Source organism: Apodemus sylvaticus, chromosome 3 (genome assembly GCF_947179515.1).
Source record: "Apodemus sylvaticus chromosome 3, mApoSyl1.1, whole genome shotgun sequence".
NCBI lineage: Eukaryota > Metazoa > Chordata > Mammalia > Rodentia > Muridae > Apodemus > Apodemus sylvaticus.
Window position 1 is genome coordinate 46,518,238 of NC_067474.1, and position 20,430 is coordinate 46,538,667.

General features: G+C 46.7%; 1 protein-coding gene across 6 annotated transcripts in view; it reads right to left on the minus strand.

Moving 5' to 3' along the window:
* Ankrd6 (ankyrin repeat domain 6) overlaps nt 1-20,430 on the minus strand; it is a 147,594-nt gene that overhangs the window by 26,818 nt on the left and 100,346 nt on the right. For 4 of the 6 annotated variants that reach the window (XM_052176195.1, XM_052176196.1, XM_052176198.1 and 1 more), the window contains exon 3: nt 5,459-5,557. In XM_052176195.1, the coding sequence (XP_052032155.1) occupies nt 5,459-5,557 (99 nt within the window). Of the gene's footprint in view, nt 1-2,377; nt 2,714-5,458; nt 5,558-20,430 lie in introns of those variants that run through there. The other 2 variants (XM_052176197.1, XM_052176193.1) reach the window with 1 other exon arrangement.

Here is a 20,430-nt window from a genome sequence, read left to right on the forward strand (position 1 = left end):
ACTCTGTATGCCAGGCTGCCATTGAAGTCATGGGGATCCTGCTGCCTCTGTCTCCTAAGTCTGGAACTAACAGAGTGCACCACCACCTTTCGGCTTTTTAATACTTAACATATATAACTTTATACGTTAGGTAAAATTACTACCAATTACAATTTAAGCCATAAGAAGAGATCAGGAACAGGACTGCCCCCTTTACAAGCCTTTCTCTCAGTTTACTTGATGATTTAAGGGGCTTGTAGAGGGCTGGAGAGGGTGTCCAGCCCCAGCCCCAGGACTGTGCGTGGCTGGCTCTGCTCTCAACAACTCCTTGACATCGCTGTGGACTTCCATCGCATTTCCCCTTAGATCTGGACTGTTTTTCCTTCCCGTTCACCCTCCAGGTATCATACTCAGAGAGGACCCTTTCGGTGCGCCTTGTGGTGACAAGGAAAATGTAACACTTAGAAGCGGCTGCCTGAAAACGAACTGGGGGCATCAGAAGGGCTTTCCAGGCCGAGTCCTGCTCCATGCCCAAACACGTAGGACGGGACCGTATCCAGGTCTCAGCTCTTTAAAATTCCACTAAAATCTCTAAGACATCTTATTTCCCTATCAGATCAGTCATGGGTTTTCCCAAAATGATCATAAAAAATGACTGTTCTCAACAAGAACTGTGAGTTCAGTGCTGACTCAGTCAGGTTCCCAACAGGAGAGGCCTTTTAATCACCCCACGGTGACAGGCATTCTGCCAGGAATTCCTGGGATCAATCGGAGCGACCCTTCTAGACGAATCCTGCAGTTCATGCTATGCATGAAGTGGAAGCGACACGCCCTAAGCATGCAGGTCTTGTCAAACGGTCCCAGGAAGGGCTTGATCCAGGTCAAACGGGTCTCCGTATTCCATACGGACAAATAAAGAGCTGGCGTGGCTTTGGGCCGGCAGGGCACTGTTGCTTAGTATGCCTTTGCTGACCTATGGGGGGGGGGCGCGTTTGCTTCCTTTGAGACAGCTTCTCTTTATGAGAGTCCAACTTCATAGAAGCACTAAGCCTAACTCTCAGGCCGGCTCTTAGCAGAACATTCCCAGATGAACTGCGAGACTCCAGGAGATCTGGCGGTTGGGAGCAGCCATGGGGAGCAGCTGTCCTAAGGCAGCTGGCCAGCCCTTCAGTTGTCCCTGTGACCAAGCACCCACGCCCCACCCAGTCTAGGTGTATTGCCGCCACTGAGAGCCTTGCTCTTGGCTGTCCGTGTGGATTACCGCTCTTCCTGGCGGGACAAACAGCGCTGTTCATGACGGCTAAACTGGTCCCAGGGGGCTCCTCCAGTCTCAGAAGCTAGCCCTCTAATGGTACCAAGATGAGAATGGGAGGCTCTGAGAAAGACAAAATTCAGGGGTGGGGTAGGGATGGGGGCCTGCCTGCAGCCATGCGTGGGACTACTTACTCTCCAGACCAACACGGCTAAACCCAGACCCTCAGCTCAAGTACAATCAGTTACCTGAAAATCAATTCTTGGCTCTTATAAAATCAAACCTACTAATATGCTATAATATTTAGTATATTATTATTACTATTATTATTGTTTATTTTAAATATACTACTAGCTACATGCCCTCTTCAAAACACAATACCAAGGCTGCACTTGACCTACAAATGGACCCACACAGCAACTCTGACATAACCCTGCTTGAATAGGATCTGTATCAACCAGGAAACTCTGAAACAGAAGAAAATGCCAAAGAAAACTGAGCTCTCTCAGCACATTTTTCAACATTCCCTCAATATTTATCAGTCCCTAACTAGTCCTCTCGTTATATTGATAAGCCTCACCCAGGACAGCTAACTAATTCAAACTGTAAGGCCTCAATGCCTTCACAGCAAGCTGCTACCACCTTTTGAAGCCAGTTAACCTTAGCACGGGTCTCCAAAAGGAGCCGTTGTCTCTGTGAGCCTGGGGCTGCCTCACTATGCAAGTTGGGAGAACAGCAGAGAGGCCAGGCCCTAAGTTACCCAGGATCTGTTTGTTGAATGATTAACTAAGAAGCAGCAAAGGAAGAAACACTGCCAGGTACTAGAATGTTGTAGCAGCAACACTGCATTTGACACTCTGATCTGGAACATATTGACCTGCTAGCTAACACACTGGACTGCCCACATTCGACTTCCCCGAAATATCAGGGTTTCTCACTGCAGAGGCCTAAATCTTTGTTCTGAAAGACTTTGATTTCTATCTCCCGTACAGTGAAAAGCGTTGGATGTTCCAAAGCCAAGCTCAGGAAAGAAGCCCTGGTGGTGCAGGGAAGGTGCACACCGCTCTCGAGGCAGCCCCGGGGGCCCAAGCAAACATGCCGGAAGCAAGCCCTACAGCGTAGGCGCGCAAAGCCCGCGGGGCTGACCTTTTCTCTCTCAGATCTTCGAGGGTCCTTCCTAGCCTTTCTTCTCTGCTTTCTCTTATTTTTGTCTTCCTTCACGCTTCTTACCATGGCCACAGGATGCTGGACTATTTCTGGGGTAGGAGTCATGTGCTTACTCATTGACCAATCAGAGATGGTGTTTGAGCTCCACTGAGTGTTGATAGGATTAGTGGGAGACAAGACAGAATTTGCTCCCGGAGCTGCAGATTCTAAAGAACTGGTTTCCACGGGTTGAAACTCATAATAATCCCACTCCAGGCCACTGAAGGTCATTCTTCCTCTAATTCTCAGATATTACCAAGCCATAAAGTTCAGTCTCTGTAGAATACGAAGTTAGAAGAAAGCTTTATAAAGTCAACATTAGGCGCTTCTCTCTACCTACCAGACAGGGAGCTTCTAAAGTGACACGCCCCTCCGTAGTTAGGGCCTGCTCTTCTTGAATGATAATAAAGCAATTTATTTGCATTCTTGTAGCTATTACAAAGCTTGATTGTCAACAGGCAAGGTAAATACACAGGAGAAGGGTGTCGCATCAGTCCCGCCTCCAGATTTCACACTGGTGTTACACTGTCCAGGGCTTTATATCAGATGGACAAGGTATGCACTGTACAGAGCAGGAGAGGATGTAGAAGACCCCAATGGTTGAAATAAGAGCAGTGTGCTATCTCAACACAGGGCCGGCTTTCCTTCTGCCCTGGCTCATTCGTGCGGGCTCTGCTTCCTTTCCAGACCAGAAACACCAGCCTAGTGTCTGCACATGAGCCCACAGCAAGCCTCAGACTCAGGACCTGAGAACTGATATTAGGTCGGGATAGGTGAGATCATAGCATTGTGACCTCGCCACAGTGGCAAGCAAGACCTTTAATTATCAAAGAGAAGCCTAGATTATCCCAACATGCTTGGACCAGCACCTCGAGGCCCCACTTCCCTCTGACCATTTATCTACACCTCTCCCTGTATTTTCCATCTGTCCCCTAAGAAGATGATATGGGTCAGGAATGTTATATTGGTTATAGTGTAGAAAAATGAAGAGTTATCACCCAAGGTGAAAATCAAAAGCTTAAAGCTAAATCAGCATTTCTCAGAATAACACCCTAGTGACCCAGCAGGCTTCAGATATAACCAGAGATTTTTATGATATGCTGATAAATCCTCTCCCCGTGCATAAAATTAGTCCACACATCTACTTGCTTGCTTGTCTATAGATAGGGTCTCACATATCCAAGGCTAGCCTCAAACCTACTATGTAGCCAAGTCATTTGGGAATGTGTTTGTCAGATTTTAGGATTCTGCACAGAGTTACAAGGGATGTTATAGCTAGTGTTGCTAACAGTGAATCTGGAAGAAGTTCAGACTCTGTAGGATGTTTTACTCAACTTTTGTCAGAATTCTACTGTGGTGAGCAGGCTCAGTGGTTAAGAGGGCTGTCTGCGCCTTATTTATAATAGCCAGAAGCTGGAAAGAACCCAGATGCCCCTCAAAGGAGGAATGGATACAAAAAATGTGGTATATTTACACAATGGAATACTACTCAGCAATTAGAAACAATGAAATCACAAAATTTTTAGGCAAATGGTTTGATCTGGAAAATATCATCCTACGTGACATAACCCAATCACAAAAGAATACACATGGAATGCAATCTCTGATAAGTGGATATTAATTAGCCCAGAAGCCCTGAATACCCAAGGCACAAATCGCATAACAAATGACTCCCATGAAGAAGTATGGAGAGGGTCCTGATCCTGGAAAGGATTGATCTAGCATGGGAAGGGAATATAAGGACAGAGAAAAAGGAGAGAGGTGATTGGAGAAGGGTTGAAGAGAAGAAGGTTTATGGGACATATGGGGGGGGGGGATCCGGGAAAGGGGAAATCATTTGGAATGTAAACAAAGAATATAGAAAATAAAAATATTTAAAAAATTATATATTGGGAACAAAGGTACAAAAAAAAAAAAAAGAAAGAAAAAAAAAGAGGGCTGTCTGCCCTATCAGAGGGTGGAGTTTGACTCCCAGCACCCACCGCTCTCCCACGGCAGTTCACAGCCATTTATTTGCATTCTTGTAGATATTCCAAAGCTTGCAAATAACTCCAGTTTCAGAGAATCTGATATACTCCTCACCAGACATCCTGTGGTACAGGTAAAACACCCAGAATAAAATAATATAGGAAGGAAGGAAGGAAGGAAGGAAGGAAGGAAGGGAGGGAGGGAGGGAGGGAGGGAGGGAGGGAGGGAGGGAGGGAGGGAGGAAGGAAGAAAAGAAAGAGAGAGAGAGAGAGAAAGAGAGAGAGAGAAAGGAGTTGAAACACTTTCTGAAAATAGTTCCCAATCACATTGCCATAGGGTTTTCTCCAAATAACTCACTGGAGGACAATTTACGCGAGCACTCCTCAGAGACTCCACCTTCTCCAAAGACCCAGGAGGACAGGGCTTTGTGCTGTGTGTGCAGTCCCACTTATCCAATGCTCATCGATGCACACCTGACACGTGATGTTGGAGGCCCCAGGGTGAGTCCTGTCCTGGCATATCCCTGAGCCGATGGAGCCCCATCTCAGTAACAGCACAGAACTCTTTCTAGAGGCCTTGATCCCGCATTCTAAATCCCTGCTCCCCTTTTAGTTGGGATGGAGCTTCCAACTAAAGGAAGCTAAGAGAAATTAAGATTAAAAGGGGGTTGGGGGAGGCGAGGGGTTCAGCTCTACCTTTGCTTCAGCAGTAAATGTTCAGACACACATCCAGTGGTCTTCCCCACTGAAGGTGCGTGTCCTCTGTTCTAAGACAGGACACAGGTAAATGCTCTAGAGACTGCGCTCAAATGCTAATCGGGTGATAGGGAACCAGAGGCCTCCAGCCCACTTGCTGCCGAGAATGGGTATTCCCCAGAATGCTTCTGCCAGCACAGGGCCCAGGCTGGAGCCAAAACCCTCTGGCATTCTTCCCCTCCCTCCTCACACCGCCAGCGTCTGCACTGAGGGATGCTGTGCCAGCGTCTGCACTGAGGGATGCTGCCGCAGGCTAGCTCCCTGCCAACCCTGCTCCGGAGGGAACAACGCTACTTACATCATCTTGCACATCGAGGTCGCAACCAGCCTTCAGCAAAATCTGCACCACAGAAAGATGACCCTTATTGGCAGCCAGGTGCAAGGGGGTCCGGCCATGCTGTTAATGCAAAAGAAACGATTGGTTTTAGAACAAGATGCCCCAAGCAGGCAGGACACCGAAGCAAAGATGATGAACCTGATTATAAGAGCACTCCTGCCCCTAACCCGAGGTGTTCTTTGCTCTGGCAGGCGATTCCCAACCAATTTATCCAGAATTGAAGTTGCCTTGGTTAACTTTGGCCAGGGCTACATAGTGAGACCCTGTCTCAAAACAACAACAGCAGCAACAACAACAGCAACAACAATGTTTTAAGAAAGCAAAAATTTCCCTTAGTGAATAATTTTTACGTATTTTTTAAAAATATTTATTTATTTTTTTATGTATGTGAGCACACTGTCACTCTCTTCAGACACACCAGAAGAGGGCATTGGATCCCATTATAGATGGTTGTGAGCTATCACGCGGTGGCAGGGAATTGAACTCAGGACCTCTGGATGAGCATGAGCCATCTCTCCGGCCCACATCTTAATTTTTAAGCATCAAGTGGTAAAATGCAGGGTTTCCTGCCCTCCTGTTTTCCACAGGTGCTAACAGCATAAGGTAGTAACGAGCTGTGACCAAGAACCTGAAAGGAACCCAGGTGAGACACAAGCAAACGTCAAATTCATCAGCTCCTGAAGATCTAGCCAATAACTCCATCATCTTAAAAACCAAATGGAAAAGCTTCTGCCTCCTCTTAAAGACAGATCTTAAAATTACAAAATCAACCATTTAAAAATATAGCATATTGGGGCTGGAGAGATGGCTCAGCAGTTAAGAGCACTGACTGCTCTTCCAAAGGTCATGAGTTCAATTCCCAGCAACCACATGGTGGCTCACAACCATCTGTAATGGGATCTGATGGATACCCTCTTCTGGTGTATCTGAAGATAGCTACAGTGTACTCACAATAAAAATAAATAAATCTTTAAAAAATATATATATAGCATATTAAGATCCACATACCTGCCAACTATTTAAAAAGAAACAACAACAACATCAAAAATTCAGAGAATCCATGGCTGTTCCTGTGACTGTCTTCCAGACCTCTTTGTGGCCACTAAGAACTAACCTTTCTTTTGAATTTGGTATTTATCTTTCCTCTGCCTTTAATTACACTGTCATTTCCTGTTTACTGCCAGAGGCAACATACTGATTATTATTTTAAACCTATCTCAGCCATGTAAAGCAACAGAGTATCAGTTGGAGTTTCTTCTTGTAAATTTGTTTGTTGTTGGTTTCTGGTTCAACATTCTATCATGGTGCTGTTGTACACTGTTCGTGTTTTCCCATGTGGTATCTAGCCGTTCCCTGTGGACTGTTGTGAGGGCTAAAATTATGTTTTAAGTTGAAATTACTGTGTGTTAAGAGATCTATAAAGATCTATAAACAAAAATGGCTCTAACCTATAAGCCGCCCTTGCCCAAGGACGGGTAACTTCCTGGGGTGCTGGGGCTGTTGTTCATGGGATAATAAACCATGGGTTTTCACTTTGTAAACAAGGTTGGCTGCCCCAGGTGCTCAGGATGTAGGTGGGAGGTATCAGACAGTAAGGACATCAGGATACATGCTTGCCTGATTAGACAAAAGTGAGAACCAAGCAGCCTTGCAGGCTTTGCCTTTATAAGACTAAAGTTATTTGGTGCCATACTCTGGGAATCCTGTGAATGGACCTGGCCAGTGTCTATCGTCCTGGTTAGTAGTTAATATTAGGCTCAAATCTTATAGTAGTGGTCTTACTCTTGCCCAAGCACTAACTCTACACTGAGATGGGCTTCTCAGCGCTGTGGCTGAGTCACAGGGAGAATCATTCCCTTCTCTGTATTAGGTTTGTGGGATCCCATGGTTCGTGATACCCAAAAGAAGTGCACTTTGCTGGGTGTACATTAGCTTCTGTCCAGGGATCTACCTTTGTCAAACTCCTGACGCTCCAGGCTCTATCGGAGACATCCTGTTTCCCTCAGGATTTACCATGAAGAAAGTTTAAGTGACTATGGCATTTGAGGAGAAGGGACTTAAGGGGGCCTTGTATCTAGCCTTTCTCACTAAGAACCCACTGCTGTTATTGATATTCTAGTGGGATAAGCATGTTTATGATCTAGATAAAGCACCAGTTAGCCATGATAACGAACCGTGGAGAAAACCACAGACAAAAATGGGATCTTAATTCCTAGCTATGAAATCCAATCAAAACAGTAGAATGAGTCTGGAAAGAAAGAGGCCAGAGCTTGCTTTAAAATTAGAATTCTTAATTAAGGGACAAAGTTACTCCCAAGAATTAGGCTACAAAAAAGCCATTACAAAAAAAGTCAAGGTCATAAATGAGACAAAGGATTGACCTTTCTCTCTTCGTCAAGTGCTACTTACTTAACCTTGATCCTCACCACGAGGCACAGTGCCCAAATGCAGGAAAGTGACCAGGTTTTATTCACTGGGCTCAGGCTCCAACAGTCATTGTATGTCCTTGTCAATGACCTCATAACTCAACACTGACTAAGGCACCTTCACAAACTCTTCTAATGCATTCTGAACCTCAGGATAGCTCGTCGTGGGGCTGAGGGAATGTGTGTGCTGTGAGGAGAGAGACTCTGTAGTCAAACACAAAAAGTGCCTTAAACAAGAGAAGCAGCAGAGAACAGGCGTGGGGGACTGTCTGGAAAGAAGCTAGACCCAGAGGTACAGCCAAGGATCCCTGCGGACGCTCCTGCCAGCACCTACCTATTCCTGACGGGCACGGAGGATGGAAGGTTTGTCTAAGTGAGCACAGCCAGAAGGCAGAAGAAGGAAACGATGTGGCTGTTCCTCTGTGGAGCCTAATCTTTGCATGAATGTCTGGTCCTAAGGATCCTGTGCTACTGACCACCCTCGGCGGAATGGCCTTTGGGCAGGTGAACCTCACAACAGGATGAGTGTCCTGTAGACAGGACAGGGGAAGATACAGTGCCACAAGGGTGCTGACCCCCTGATTTGGACTTCACAGGATCGAGAACTAGGAGAAGCAAAGGTTTGCTGCTTGGGCAGCCAGGCTATTAGCACCCTGTTTCAGACGCTGGGACAGGATGGTGAGTTCACACCAGATCACATGCGTGAGTGCACCCAGAAACACAGTGTCCCTGAACTGCAGACACATCCTAGTCCAAGGTCATCAGAGGGTTCTTGTAGAGAAGGAATAGGCTAGGACTGCTGGAGCCAGAGAGGTCTCAGTCAGATCCAGCAATGCCTGCTGCAGGGGTTTCCAACCAACAGTGGGGACCATCTACCAGCTCATACAACCTCCTTGGATGACCGCTCTGTGACAGGTAGGAATACGGGAAGAGATGAGGGCCCAGGATAAGTTTCCAGGGAGCGTCCCTGTGGCTAAACCTGCCGCCTGGCCTGCCTGGGTGACAGGGATTCCACTGGTTGCACTTTCTTTGGTACCCTCCTCATTGTCAACAGTGCATAACACTGAACCAGAACATTTCTTCTCCATGCTTTGGCAGTTATATCCACACGCGACATAAAACCATGCAGCTCCTTGTAGCAACGGTACATCTAATGACAGTAGTCCTTCCTCTTCCCCCGGGCAGCAGAATCTCCTGGAGGACTAGTGACAACAAAGGCAGCTCGGAGTCTTGCCAGAGTTTCTGATTTGCCATCTGCATAAATCCTAATAATCTGCATTTCTAATAACCCTAAGGTGGATCCTAAGAGTGTGGACTACCAGAGTGAGAGCTACGTGCTTAACCCGAACTTCTGAGTCCTATCACACCTACAATCTGTTTGCTTTGGTTTTGTTTTTTGAGACAGGGTTCCTCTGTGTAGCCCTGGCTGTCCTAGAGCTCGCTCTGTAGACCAGGCTGTTCTCGAACACACAGAGCTCCGCCTGCCTCTGCCTCCCCAGTGCTGGGGATTAAGGCGTGCACCACTGCCGCCCGCCTCCTATAATCTTTCACGAAGATGCATTTGCCTTTATTTTCATGTGCACGAGTGTTTTGCCTCCATGTGTGCAGGTGCTTGGCGCCTGTGGAGTTCAGAAGAAGCATATCCCCTGGAAATGGTGGTTGTGAATGGTGAAAACCAAACCTTGGTCCTCTGCAAGAGCAACAAATGCTTTTAACCTCTGAGCCATCTCCCGGGCCCCGAGTTACCTATACTCTTTTAATAAATCCAAAACATAACCACCAAAGGATTAAAACCTATCAACGTTATGTGGGCTCCTGAGAGGGTATTTCCAGAATTTCTGGTGATCCTAGTGTGCAGGTGAAGTGGTGACCTGTCTGACCCCTCTGAAGCTACTCACTGGTTCCCAGATATAGCTTCAGGATGGGCCATCCCAGGCCAGGAGAGTGAGGAGGTACCTCTTGTTTTTCCTTCATCCAGTCAAGGTGAGATAAAGGCTCAGGCCAAGAGTAAGTCCAGCCTGGAGACGCTGTCAAACGACAGCTACAGAAAAGTGGCCCCACTGTCTACCATTCTGGGACACCGGGTGTGACGGGCATCCACAGAGCGGACGCACTGGACCACCAGAGCGCCTCCCTTCCAGCAGGTAACCCATAAATGATACGCGCTGGTGATTAGAAAGAGGAGCAAAATGAACCCTGCCCTCCCATGCCTGAAGTAGGGAGGGCTGCCAGGGACATTCCAGAAGGAGGAGTCCCGCTAACTGAGTGGTCTCCTACCAATGAGGACGACGCAGACAGGTAACCAAGGCAAACTAAACATCGGCAGAAGCAGACGTGTCTTTCCCCTGGTACATTCAGATGCAGACACTGAGAACTCTTTGAGAAGACCTCAAATAACTCAGGGTCGCTTGAGAACCAAACTATAGAAAAAGGTAAAAGATCCCATGGTCCCCAAAGCCTTCCCAAGTCTGGACGTGTGGGTACACATGACTCCCTTGGGTCACCCATCTACCCAGGCCACAGCTCCTGCTGGTGTTCTTACTAATGGGCAACTTTCGGAGCAGCAGTGCGGTAGAGTGACCTGACGCTCTCCCAGCATGCTCAGAGGGTGAGGGGCGTGGGCGCTGGCTGTCACTCAGTCACCCCAGCAACACTATGGCTTCACTCAATGATATCCATCTGCCCAGAGCCACACAGAGACCCAGGTGGAAGGATTTTCCTTGTCCAATCTATTTAAATGTTAGTGCAACGGAGGCCTGTGATTGGACAGGGAAAAGGGAGGCGGAGCTGAGAGTTGGGAAGGCAGAGAGGATGGGAGGGACAGAAGACAAGATGGAGGCGGACAGACCGGAAGAAGATCCTGATCCCGCTTGGTTTTAAATAGCCACGGGTAGTAACGAATATCATATAGGGGTAGAATAATTGGGATAACTTGTCTGATCTAGGTGGGCAGATTGTATCATTATCAATTGACTCTGAAATTATTGTGTGGGCATCTTGTGAATTGAGAATGTATTGATATATAAATCTGACTTGTTAATTATAAGCTTCTAGAGTTTTGTGTCGACCAGGTTGCTGGGTGTTGTGGTGGCTGACTGTGGGGTGACCGGTTGCTGTGAAGGCGAGTTAGAGACAGAGCCTGCTGGACCTCGCCTGGGCAGAGACTTGTCGACAGTAGTGCAGGAGCCTGCCAATTATTTTTAATATTTCTCGAAACACCAGAGTGCAAAGGAAGCAGGGGTGAGGGAAGTGACAGAAAGGAGACTCGGTAGCTCAGAGAAATAAAAACAATTAAGCCATTTGAACTGGGACTGCTCCGAGGAGACAGATGGATAGATGTGGCCCACACAAGAGCAAACCTCAAATGGGAAGAAAAGGAGGCCTGTGCATCTTTTCCACAGGAGATGTGAGAAACACAGGAGATCAGAATCACGCAGCTCTGTTTGGAGGTGAGTAAGGTCTCTGTGTTATCCATAGCAGTAGGAGGGGAGTGTGGCAAGAAAGAGCGTGCCCGCGTTAAAGACATGACATTCAGATGGAAAAATGACAACATTTTTTTTAAGTTAAGATCTTATGCAGCCTAGACTGGCCTCAAACTCTTAATCCCCCTACTACCACCTTCCGTGTGCCAGGATTAGAGCCGTGTACCACCGTACACCTAGCTTAGAGAAATACCCATTAAGTACTTCAAAAGAGCCTCCACTTTCCTCCGAGATGTCCCAAGGGCATCTAACCACTGACCTGGAGAAAAACCTTTAGAAAGAAACCGCCTGGGTAAGGGGCAGGACGGAAGTGAAAGTTCGCAATTAGAAACATCTTATGGTCTACAATTTTCCAGAGCTTCCGTTCCTTATGAGAAACACGCTTTGCCTACTTGGACAAGTGACATATCATATCCTAACCAGACCAGAGGTGACGAAAAGCAGCAAGACTGAAGAACTGCGTAACAACAGGACAAAATATAATGGAACAGGTGGCGACTCCTGACCAGGCAACAACAGCTATTACTAGACCAGCCCTTTAGAATAATAACAATAATCACCAATAACTTGGAGAGAGTATTTGAAGCATATTTTTAGTAATCAATTATTTCTAATAATTAGATTTCCTTTTTTAAAAGTTTTTAATTTTTTTTTGTTTTTTTTTTGTTTTTGTTTTTGTTTTTTGGATTTGGTTTTTTTCGAGACAGGGTTTCCTCTGTGTAGCCCTGGCTGTCCTGGAACTCACCAGGCTGGCCTCAAACTCAGAAATCCACCTGCCTCTGCCTCCCAGAGTGCTGGGATTACAGGCGTGAGCCACTACTGCCCGTTTTTTTGTTTTTTTTTTTTTAAGATTTATTTTATTCATATGAGTTGCTATCTTCAGATACACCAGAAGAGAGTGTCAGACCCCATTACAGAAGGTTGTGAGCCACCACGTGGTTGCTGGAAATTGAACTCAAGACCTCTGGAAGAGCAGTCAGAACTCTTAACCGCTGAGCCATCTCTCCAGCCCCATAATTAGATTAATGAAAACAATTCCTTTTGTGGTGACTCAGTAATCTTCATACTTCAGTTTCCCTTAAAAATTCCCACCAGAAGCCGGGTGGTGGTGGCGCACGCCTATAATCCCAGCACTCTGGGAGGCAGAGGCAGGTGGATTTCTGAGTTCGAGGCCAGCCTGGTCTACAGAGTGAGTTCCAGGACAGCCAGGGATATACAGAGAAACCCTGTCTTGAAAAAAAACAAATCAAAAAAAAAAAAAATCCCACCAGTGAAGTGATTAAAAATGGAACTGAATTGGCTGCTGAGGATTCCATTATTGCCTACAGTGCCCAGGATGCTCAGCGAGAAGGCATCGCCCGCACACACCCTTCGAAGGGAGCCACTTGGACTACTCCTCCGTGAACTGGTGCATCAGCGGAGAAAGCATGGTGACCCAGCACGACTCACTACATATGGACGATAAGGGCTGTCTTCTCCAGGCACTGAGTCTCCGCCCTTTCAGCAACTGAATAGGAAGTTTCCCTCTTTTAATGTGTTGGCCTGGGCACCGTGGCTCGCATCTGCCATATCTGGGAGGTAGTGGGAATATCAGAATGCCATGGCAATGAGGCTGTCTATGTTGCTTCTTGGGTCAACTTTTTTGTATGTGTTTTTTTTTTTTTTTTTAAGATTTATTTATTGATATATGTCAGTACACTGTAGCTGTCTTCAGACACCCCAGAAGAGGGCATCAGATCTCATCACAGATGGTTATGAGCCACCATGTGGTTGCTTGGATTTGAACTTAGGACCTTTGGAAGAGCAGTCAGTGCTTTTAACCGCTGAGCCATCTCTCCAGCCCCTGTGATTGGTTTTATTGTGGTAAATTATACACATCATAGACATTTATTGTCTTACCTAGTTTTAAGTGTAAGATTCGGAGGCACCACGTGGATTTGTGAGTTCCACAATTGTGACTGCCATCCACACATGTAGACTGGTGTCCAGCCTGTATACTTCCATGCTCCCTCTCTCCCTACCACGGCAGCGAATCTCTAGGATCCTGCAGGATGGGCGTGGTCTCAGAAGGAAAGTGCTTCCTTTCTCACCGAGAAGCCCGATGCCAACAGACGGCTCATTTTTTTGGTCATGTTTGTTTTCTCAAGTTGCCCTTTATCATACCTAGAAAACTCTTGATTTCTGATTTGCTGAATTGGAAATAAAATGTTGTCAAATGATTTCTTTCTTTCTTTCATTTTTTAAAAAATATTTAGTTTTTTATTTTATGTAATGCAAGCACACTGTAGCTGTCTTCAGACACACCAGAAGAGGGCATCAGATCCCACTACAGATGGTTGTTAGCCACCATGTGGTTGCTGGGAATTGAATTCAAGTCCTCTGGAAGAGCAGTCAGAGCTCTTGACTGCTGAGCCATCTCTCCAGCTCATGATTTTTTTTTTAAATAAAGATTTCATTTATTTTTATTTTACATGTAGGCATGTTTTGCCTGAATGCGTGCATGCATATGTGCGCGCGCACACACACACGTACCTATATATATATATGATCATATTGTGTGCATGTTGGAATATTTCTGTGTGGCCCATGGAGGCCAGAAGAAGGCATCAGACCCCTGGAACTGGAGTTACAGAGAGTTGTGAGTCACCATTCCAGTTCTGGGAACTGAAGCCGGGTCCTCTGGAAGAGTGAGTCCTCTTAAGTGCTGCCTCTAAATGCATTTTTCTAGATCTGCTGATATGATCAGTAAGTCCTTTATCTGTATCCTTTGGAACTGGATCCAAGACCTCCAAGGGTATTAAATGCTGCAGATACTTACATGTCATACAAAAAAATGGCATAGTATAGGCATATGAGCCCCACACCCCTCTGGTATACTGCAAACTGCCTCTTTCTAAACTATTTACAATACCAACAATAAAAAAGAGTTGCCGTGCTGTTAATGGCAAGAATGGAAAGTCATGTTCGGTACATGTTACAAGTACAATTTTTTTTGTTCCTGTTGTTGCTACTGTATTTTGAAACAGTATCTAACTATGTAACCTTGGCGGGTCTGGCACTTACTTTGTAGACCAGGCTGGCCTCAAACTTGCAGAGATCTGCCTGCTTCTGCCTCCTATGTATTGGAATTAAAGGTATGTGTCACCATAGCCAGCTTCAATTTCTTTTTAAAGTTTCTCACTCTCTCCTCATCTAAGGATGAGGATAATTTATGGTCTGGAATAGTGTTTCCACCTTCGGTAGGCTGAATCCACGGTGTGGATCCAGAGAATAAGGAGGGACAGGTACACAGTTTCTCTCCCTCAGTTTGTCATGAGCCAAGTGTCTGGGTCTCCCCTGGAATCCAGATGCCAGTGCTCTCCTGCCCTCAGTGCAATAGTGTCTACAGATGAGGCCTCTGGGAGGTAACACCACATGAGGTCATTCTATAACGGTACCAGCTTCCCACTCTGCCCTGAGCTTGTGAGGACAGAGACACAGTGGCCATCTACAAACCAGAAAGAGCCCTTGCCAGGAATCAAGTTACTCCTTGATCTTCACATCACCCCCAGTGGTGAGAAACAACTGTCTTTTTTAAAACAGGACACACATGGCCTGACCTAGAACACCCGGGCATCTGTAGTATATACTTCTACTAAAGGACTTGCAAGCTTGAAGTAAACTTCTCCTGATGGCTGTACAGGATTCTTTTTCCATATTGCTGCATTCAATAGAAACAAGGACTCTACACAAACCAGGCTCACACACCACCCATTCAACCACATACCACTGACTTAGAACAGCCTAAAACATACGACAGCCAACTCTGGCTGGAAGCAATGTGCCTGCTGAGGAAGGAATTTCAGCCTCTAAACATGCTCCTCAATCCACTTTCTGATGTTGTTACAGATTAAAAGAAGGACATAGAAGGACTCTGAGTACTCACTAGCATCCACCCGTCACCCCACCACCACCACCATCCCCACCAGTTCTGGCCAGAGGCCCCCAGGGCAGCTCAGAGCCAAGGAGGTAATGTTCTTGGCATCTTTGTTGTCTAACACCCAACGAACAATAGTTGGCAGATTGCTGCTTTGGGAATCTTACATGACTGGCCTGATTTGTTCAGAAAGATACAAGTATTAGGGAGCACTTTAAAATTCTGATGCTTAAACTTGGGCCAAAACATGTAACATCATGTGGAGAATAGTTAAGACCCATCAGGCACATTAACAAAATGTGCTCAGCAGGTAAAGGGACTCACCATGCAACTTGGCAACCTGAATTGGCTCCTGGAAAGGTGGGAGAAGAGGACAGAATTGGTAGGAGCTGGAGAGACGGCTCAGCAGTTAAGAACACTGACTGCTCTTCCGGGAGTCCCGAGTTCAAATCCCAGCAACCACATAGTGGCTCGCAACCATCCGTAATGAGATCCCATCACTGCACACTCCCCCCTCCCCCATATCATGCACATGCTCATGAGAAATAAACAAAGCATTTAAAGGCCTGTCGCCTGGGAGTTTAGGACTTAGGGCCTACATGGTTTGGGGGGACTGCATGGATGGTACTTCCCAGGCTACCGAACACTTAGATGCGTACGTAGATGGAGGCTTTCTGGGCGAGCCCATCCCTAGGTCCTGAGGTTTGTTCTCCTCGGTCACTATACAGCTCCTCAAAGGCCCAGGCAGAGGCTTATGCCAACCCCTTCATGTACATCCTTACAGTATACCCCTTAGTCTGAGCAGTCCTCATCTAGTCTGAGAGGTTATCATCTCTCCTTCCTCCGGAAAGCATCTCCTGAAGGTGTCTACATACTTCTGCTAGAAGCACGCGTCCCCATGATGTCTACATTTTCAGGATCCTCAGAAGAGTAAGGTAGTGATTATCATTCTATCATTGACCAGATACTCCTCTGGGCTTTTTCCCATAGGCAAGCCACATAAGAATTCACAGCACATATTGCGGCCATACTGAAGCACCTATTTCCTATTAGACTGAATGATGGCATTCAGAATATCAGTATTTCGTGATATTTACCAAACTCCATAGACTGTGTAATCCTACTGCTCACATGAGAGAAGTTCCGAGAACAGAATATATTCTCCCTCTGAATGCTTGGGAGCCCCTCAAGCCCAGAGACTCTGGAATCATACCTAAGCATTATTATTATTTTCCAGGGCTGTCCAAATGTTCCTACCTGCAGCCAATGCTGAGAACCACTGACCCAAAGGTCCTCTGAGGACAATGAACTCCAGTGGGGACACAGTCATCACACTGATTGTAGCTCTCATCAGCTGAGCCTTGTCCCCCTCTTGGATCACCCTGTGTAAGCACTGTACCTGGATCACCTCACTTCATCACCAAAAGAAATCACAGCTACTTCACACACAGGAAGTGAAGGCTTGGGAAAGCTAATAAGCTCGCTGGGCTTACAGAGAAGGTGCTCATGATTCATTTTCTTCATGCTTAATAGAAATTGTGAAAGACTTTCAGAGGTAACAAATTCAAGAAGACAGGACGTAGAATGGTGGTCAGTAGGGGCTCCGAGAAGGGGCAAAGAAGTTAATCTCCAACCCAGACAGAGTTTTAGAACTGTCATCGGAGAGATGAGGACGTTCTGGAGATAGGCTGTGGGGACAGACAACAGGTGGGGACTTCACAGCCCTGGACTGTGTTGGGTTATAAGGTGACAGCTGCATAGTCAGTGAGCCACAGGTGACACAGTCAACCAATCGCAAGCCACGGCATGACTAGTGGCGATGCACTGTGGAGACCCCGTGGATACTGGCCAGTATTACACCACTGGGCACGTTTTCACTTTACTGATAACCTATATATTTGAAAAGTTTCCACTTACTGTTTGGATTAGTTGTAACATCTCAATGGTTTCTCTATTAATACACTAAGCAAAATCTTAGCACCGTATTAAAATTATTGCTCAGAACTACCACCGTAATCCCTTTCCCCCAGCGATTTCTGACAATAATCCACGGAAGCCTAAGTTTTTCCATTTGAGGTTTTCTTTCCATTGGCAATGCCAGTTGCCAAGCTGATATCTGAGGGCTAGCGTAAATGGGCAGACAGGCACTTGCTGGCTGTGCACAAGACCATGGGGCTACTGCCCAGCGCTCCCGCTCATCAGATATCTTATTTAGCTTGGCATGCAAATCTACAGCTGCAATGCCCTGTAGTATGCTCAGTGTAATATACTGCTCCACAGACCACAGGGGGCTAGGTATGGCAACAGCTGATGTAGACCCCAGCCCAGATGCCATGCCGGTTCAGGAAGCAGTTCTGCTTTCCAGTTGTAAATAAAAGGCAGGGGAGGGGAAATGAGATGTGGGGTCAGCATCCACATTCCTTCCAGCTTACTTCCCCGGTCTAGTTCCCAAGCAAACGCTATGGACCCAAGCTGGCCTGAAGAGAAACAGAGGTCAGAGGTCAGACTAACTATACCAGCTCCAGAAGAGAATGCAAGGAATGAGTTTAAATGGGGGAGGGGGGAGGGGGCGCCTTCAAAGAGAGCCCAGTGTTCTCTCACAGTGCTGTGGACATCCTCTGGCAAGCACATTGATCAATTGGCTCTGGCTGTCAAAAACACAAGGACACACACATTCTGGCCCAGCAGTACCACTTGGAGAAACTTGCCCCACATAGAAGCACATTAGGCCACATGACCTCAAACAAAGTTAATGCAGCATCATTAGCAAAAGCAGAAGATTAGCATAATCTATGTGCCCACCAACACAGGATCAGCTTATATATATTATACTTCTAACCTACAAGCCCCACATGCCCAAGGACAGATGATTTCCTGGAATGCTGGGAGCTAGAGTTGATTAGTTGATGTAAGATAACAAGCTACATGTTTTTACTTCTATAAACAAGATTGATTGCCCATATAGGCATTACATCAGGATGTATGCTTGGCTGAAGGCAGGAAGTATGTAGCCTTGTGAGTTTTGTCTTTTTTGTTTTGTTTTGTTGTTTTGGTTTTTCTAGACAGGGTTTCTCTGTATAGCCCTGGCTGTCCTGGAACTCACTCTGTAGACCAGGCTGGCCTCGAACTCAGAAATCCACCTGCCTCTGCCTCCCAAGTGCTGGGATTAAAGGCGGCACCACCACTGCCCAGCAAGTTTTTCCTTTTTTAAGTACCAGACAAATTGTAATCCATGGTCATTCTCTAGGAATTCTGGGTATGGGCCTGGCCAATGTCTATCGCCCTGGCCAGTATTTAATAAAGCTTGCTTCAAATTTGGCTCAAAATTTGTGGTAGTGGTCTTCTTCTCACCTGGTAGGATTAGTATCACCTCTTCACAATGCCACAACCAGAGACCAGATCTTTATGGGTTTCTGGGGGACTTACCCAAACTGTAACAAGCCCTTCATCCTCAGAGATGTCCCGGCCTTAGGAGAAAGACAGCGAGCCACTCATCCACAGCCCTTGTCTCTGGCAAAGCACAACGAGACTTTCACCCTCGTTGTGATCATGCCTCTCAGAGCCCTGACCTTCAGCACCCCCAGGCACTCCTCCCTTGCCCTTTCCCAGCTGGTTACCTCTACTCTGACCCCTCGCTCTCTAGCTAATGTCCCGTGTGCCAGTGATCATGACTTTACTTTGCATTTGCAGAAGTGAAGGATCTGAGATGATGTCACCTGTAGCAGGCTGAGCCCTTACCACTTAAGCGAAGGTACTCTTCACCCTGATGACACAAATCACAGACAGAAACCCATCTGAAGACCGAGGAGGGGGCTGGGTGTCACCCCAGCAAGCCAAGAACCACCAACTACCAGCAGCAAGAAGCAGCAGGAACAGTCCACCCCCTCAGGTTCAGAAGGCACAGCCTGCAACAGTTTGCTCTCACTCTCAAGCCGCCAAAAGTCTAAAACAGCCATTTCCCTTGTCCAGGTGCCCCGTCTGTGGGAGCTTGTTAGAGCTGCTGTGGGAAGCCTGTCGAGTCTCTGTCTCTTTACCTCCTTATTCCCCAAATTTCTCTGCTGGCTGGTTAAGTTAGTGTGTCCCTCTAGTGGGATCGTTATAATTTTAAGAGATCCCCATTATGCTCCAAGGATTTTCTAGGAATTTGCTCAGTCGAGATCACCTATGTCTGGAAGACACGTCCCAGTATAGACACCGCAGCATACCAGGAAGACCAGCAAATGATCGGCCTCCACAGGAGGCAGCTGCTCAAACCGTTCCAGTCTAACCACATAATGGCGAATTCAGGGCCTTTTCACCAAATAAGTAGATCTGCATGGTAAAGCTCTTAAATAGACTATAAAGAGTCACTGTGCTGGGTATGGGCCCATGTACATTTCTAAGTGATTTAGACCTGCTTTTACTTGCATACATATTTTTGGAAACACACACAAATATTTCCTGGTCTTGGGAGCAGGACTCACAGGAAGATTATACAGGGAGGAAAGAGAGACAGCGATGGGGTGGGGTGGGGTGAGGGGTGGGGCTTATGATACACCAGGCCGCTTATGATACACCAGGCATTGTTCTTGATGCTCTCTGTGGACTCTTCTTCCTCTGGGCCGTCCCACCACCACGCTCTACCCCCTCCCACCACCACCCCACCACCCCCGTTACAGACAGCAGGGTACAGATACCAATACAATGCATCCACAAGCGATACAATGTATCCACAAGCGGAACACCAAGGAAGGGTGAGTGTAAGCCACTGGCAGGGGTCACATGGGTATAACTAGGGGCAAGGACTGAAGCCCAGGCAGCCACCTCGGAGCTGGCATCTTGTCTCTGATCTTGTATCACCTGCAGATGTCCTCTTGTATGGAAGACACACAGGCGGGCGCTGCAGAGCTTCTTTAAGAAGCCGTCAGGGGCCCTCCTGAATGCTGCCCCTCCCCCCAGGCCTACCCTAAGGAGCACCCTAGGACAGATCCCTGTGCACAGCATCCTGGGTTCCATGTCTTCTTTTGTTTTGGTTGAGACTCACTGCAAAGCTCAAACGACCTTGAATCTGATCTTTTTTTTTTGAGTTGAAAATGGTTTTTTTCTTATACAATATATTCTGATCCGTTT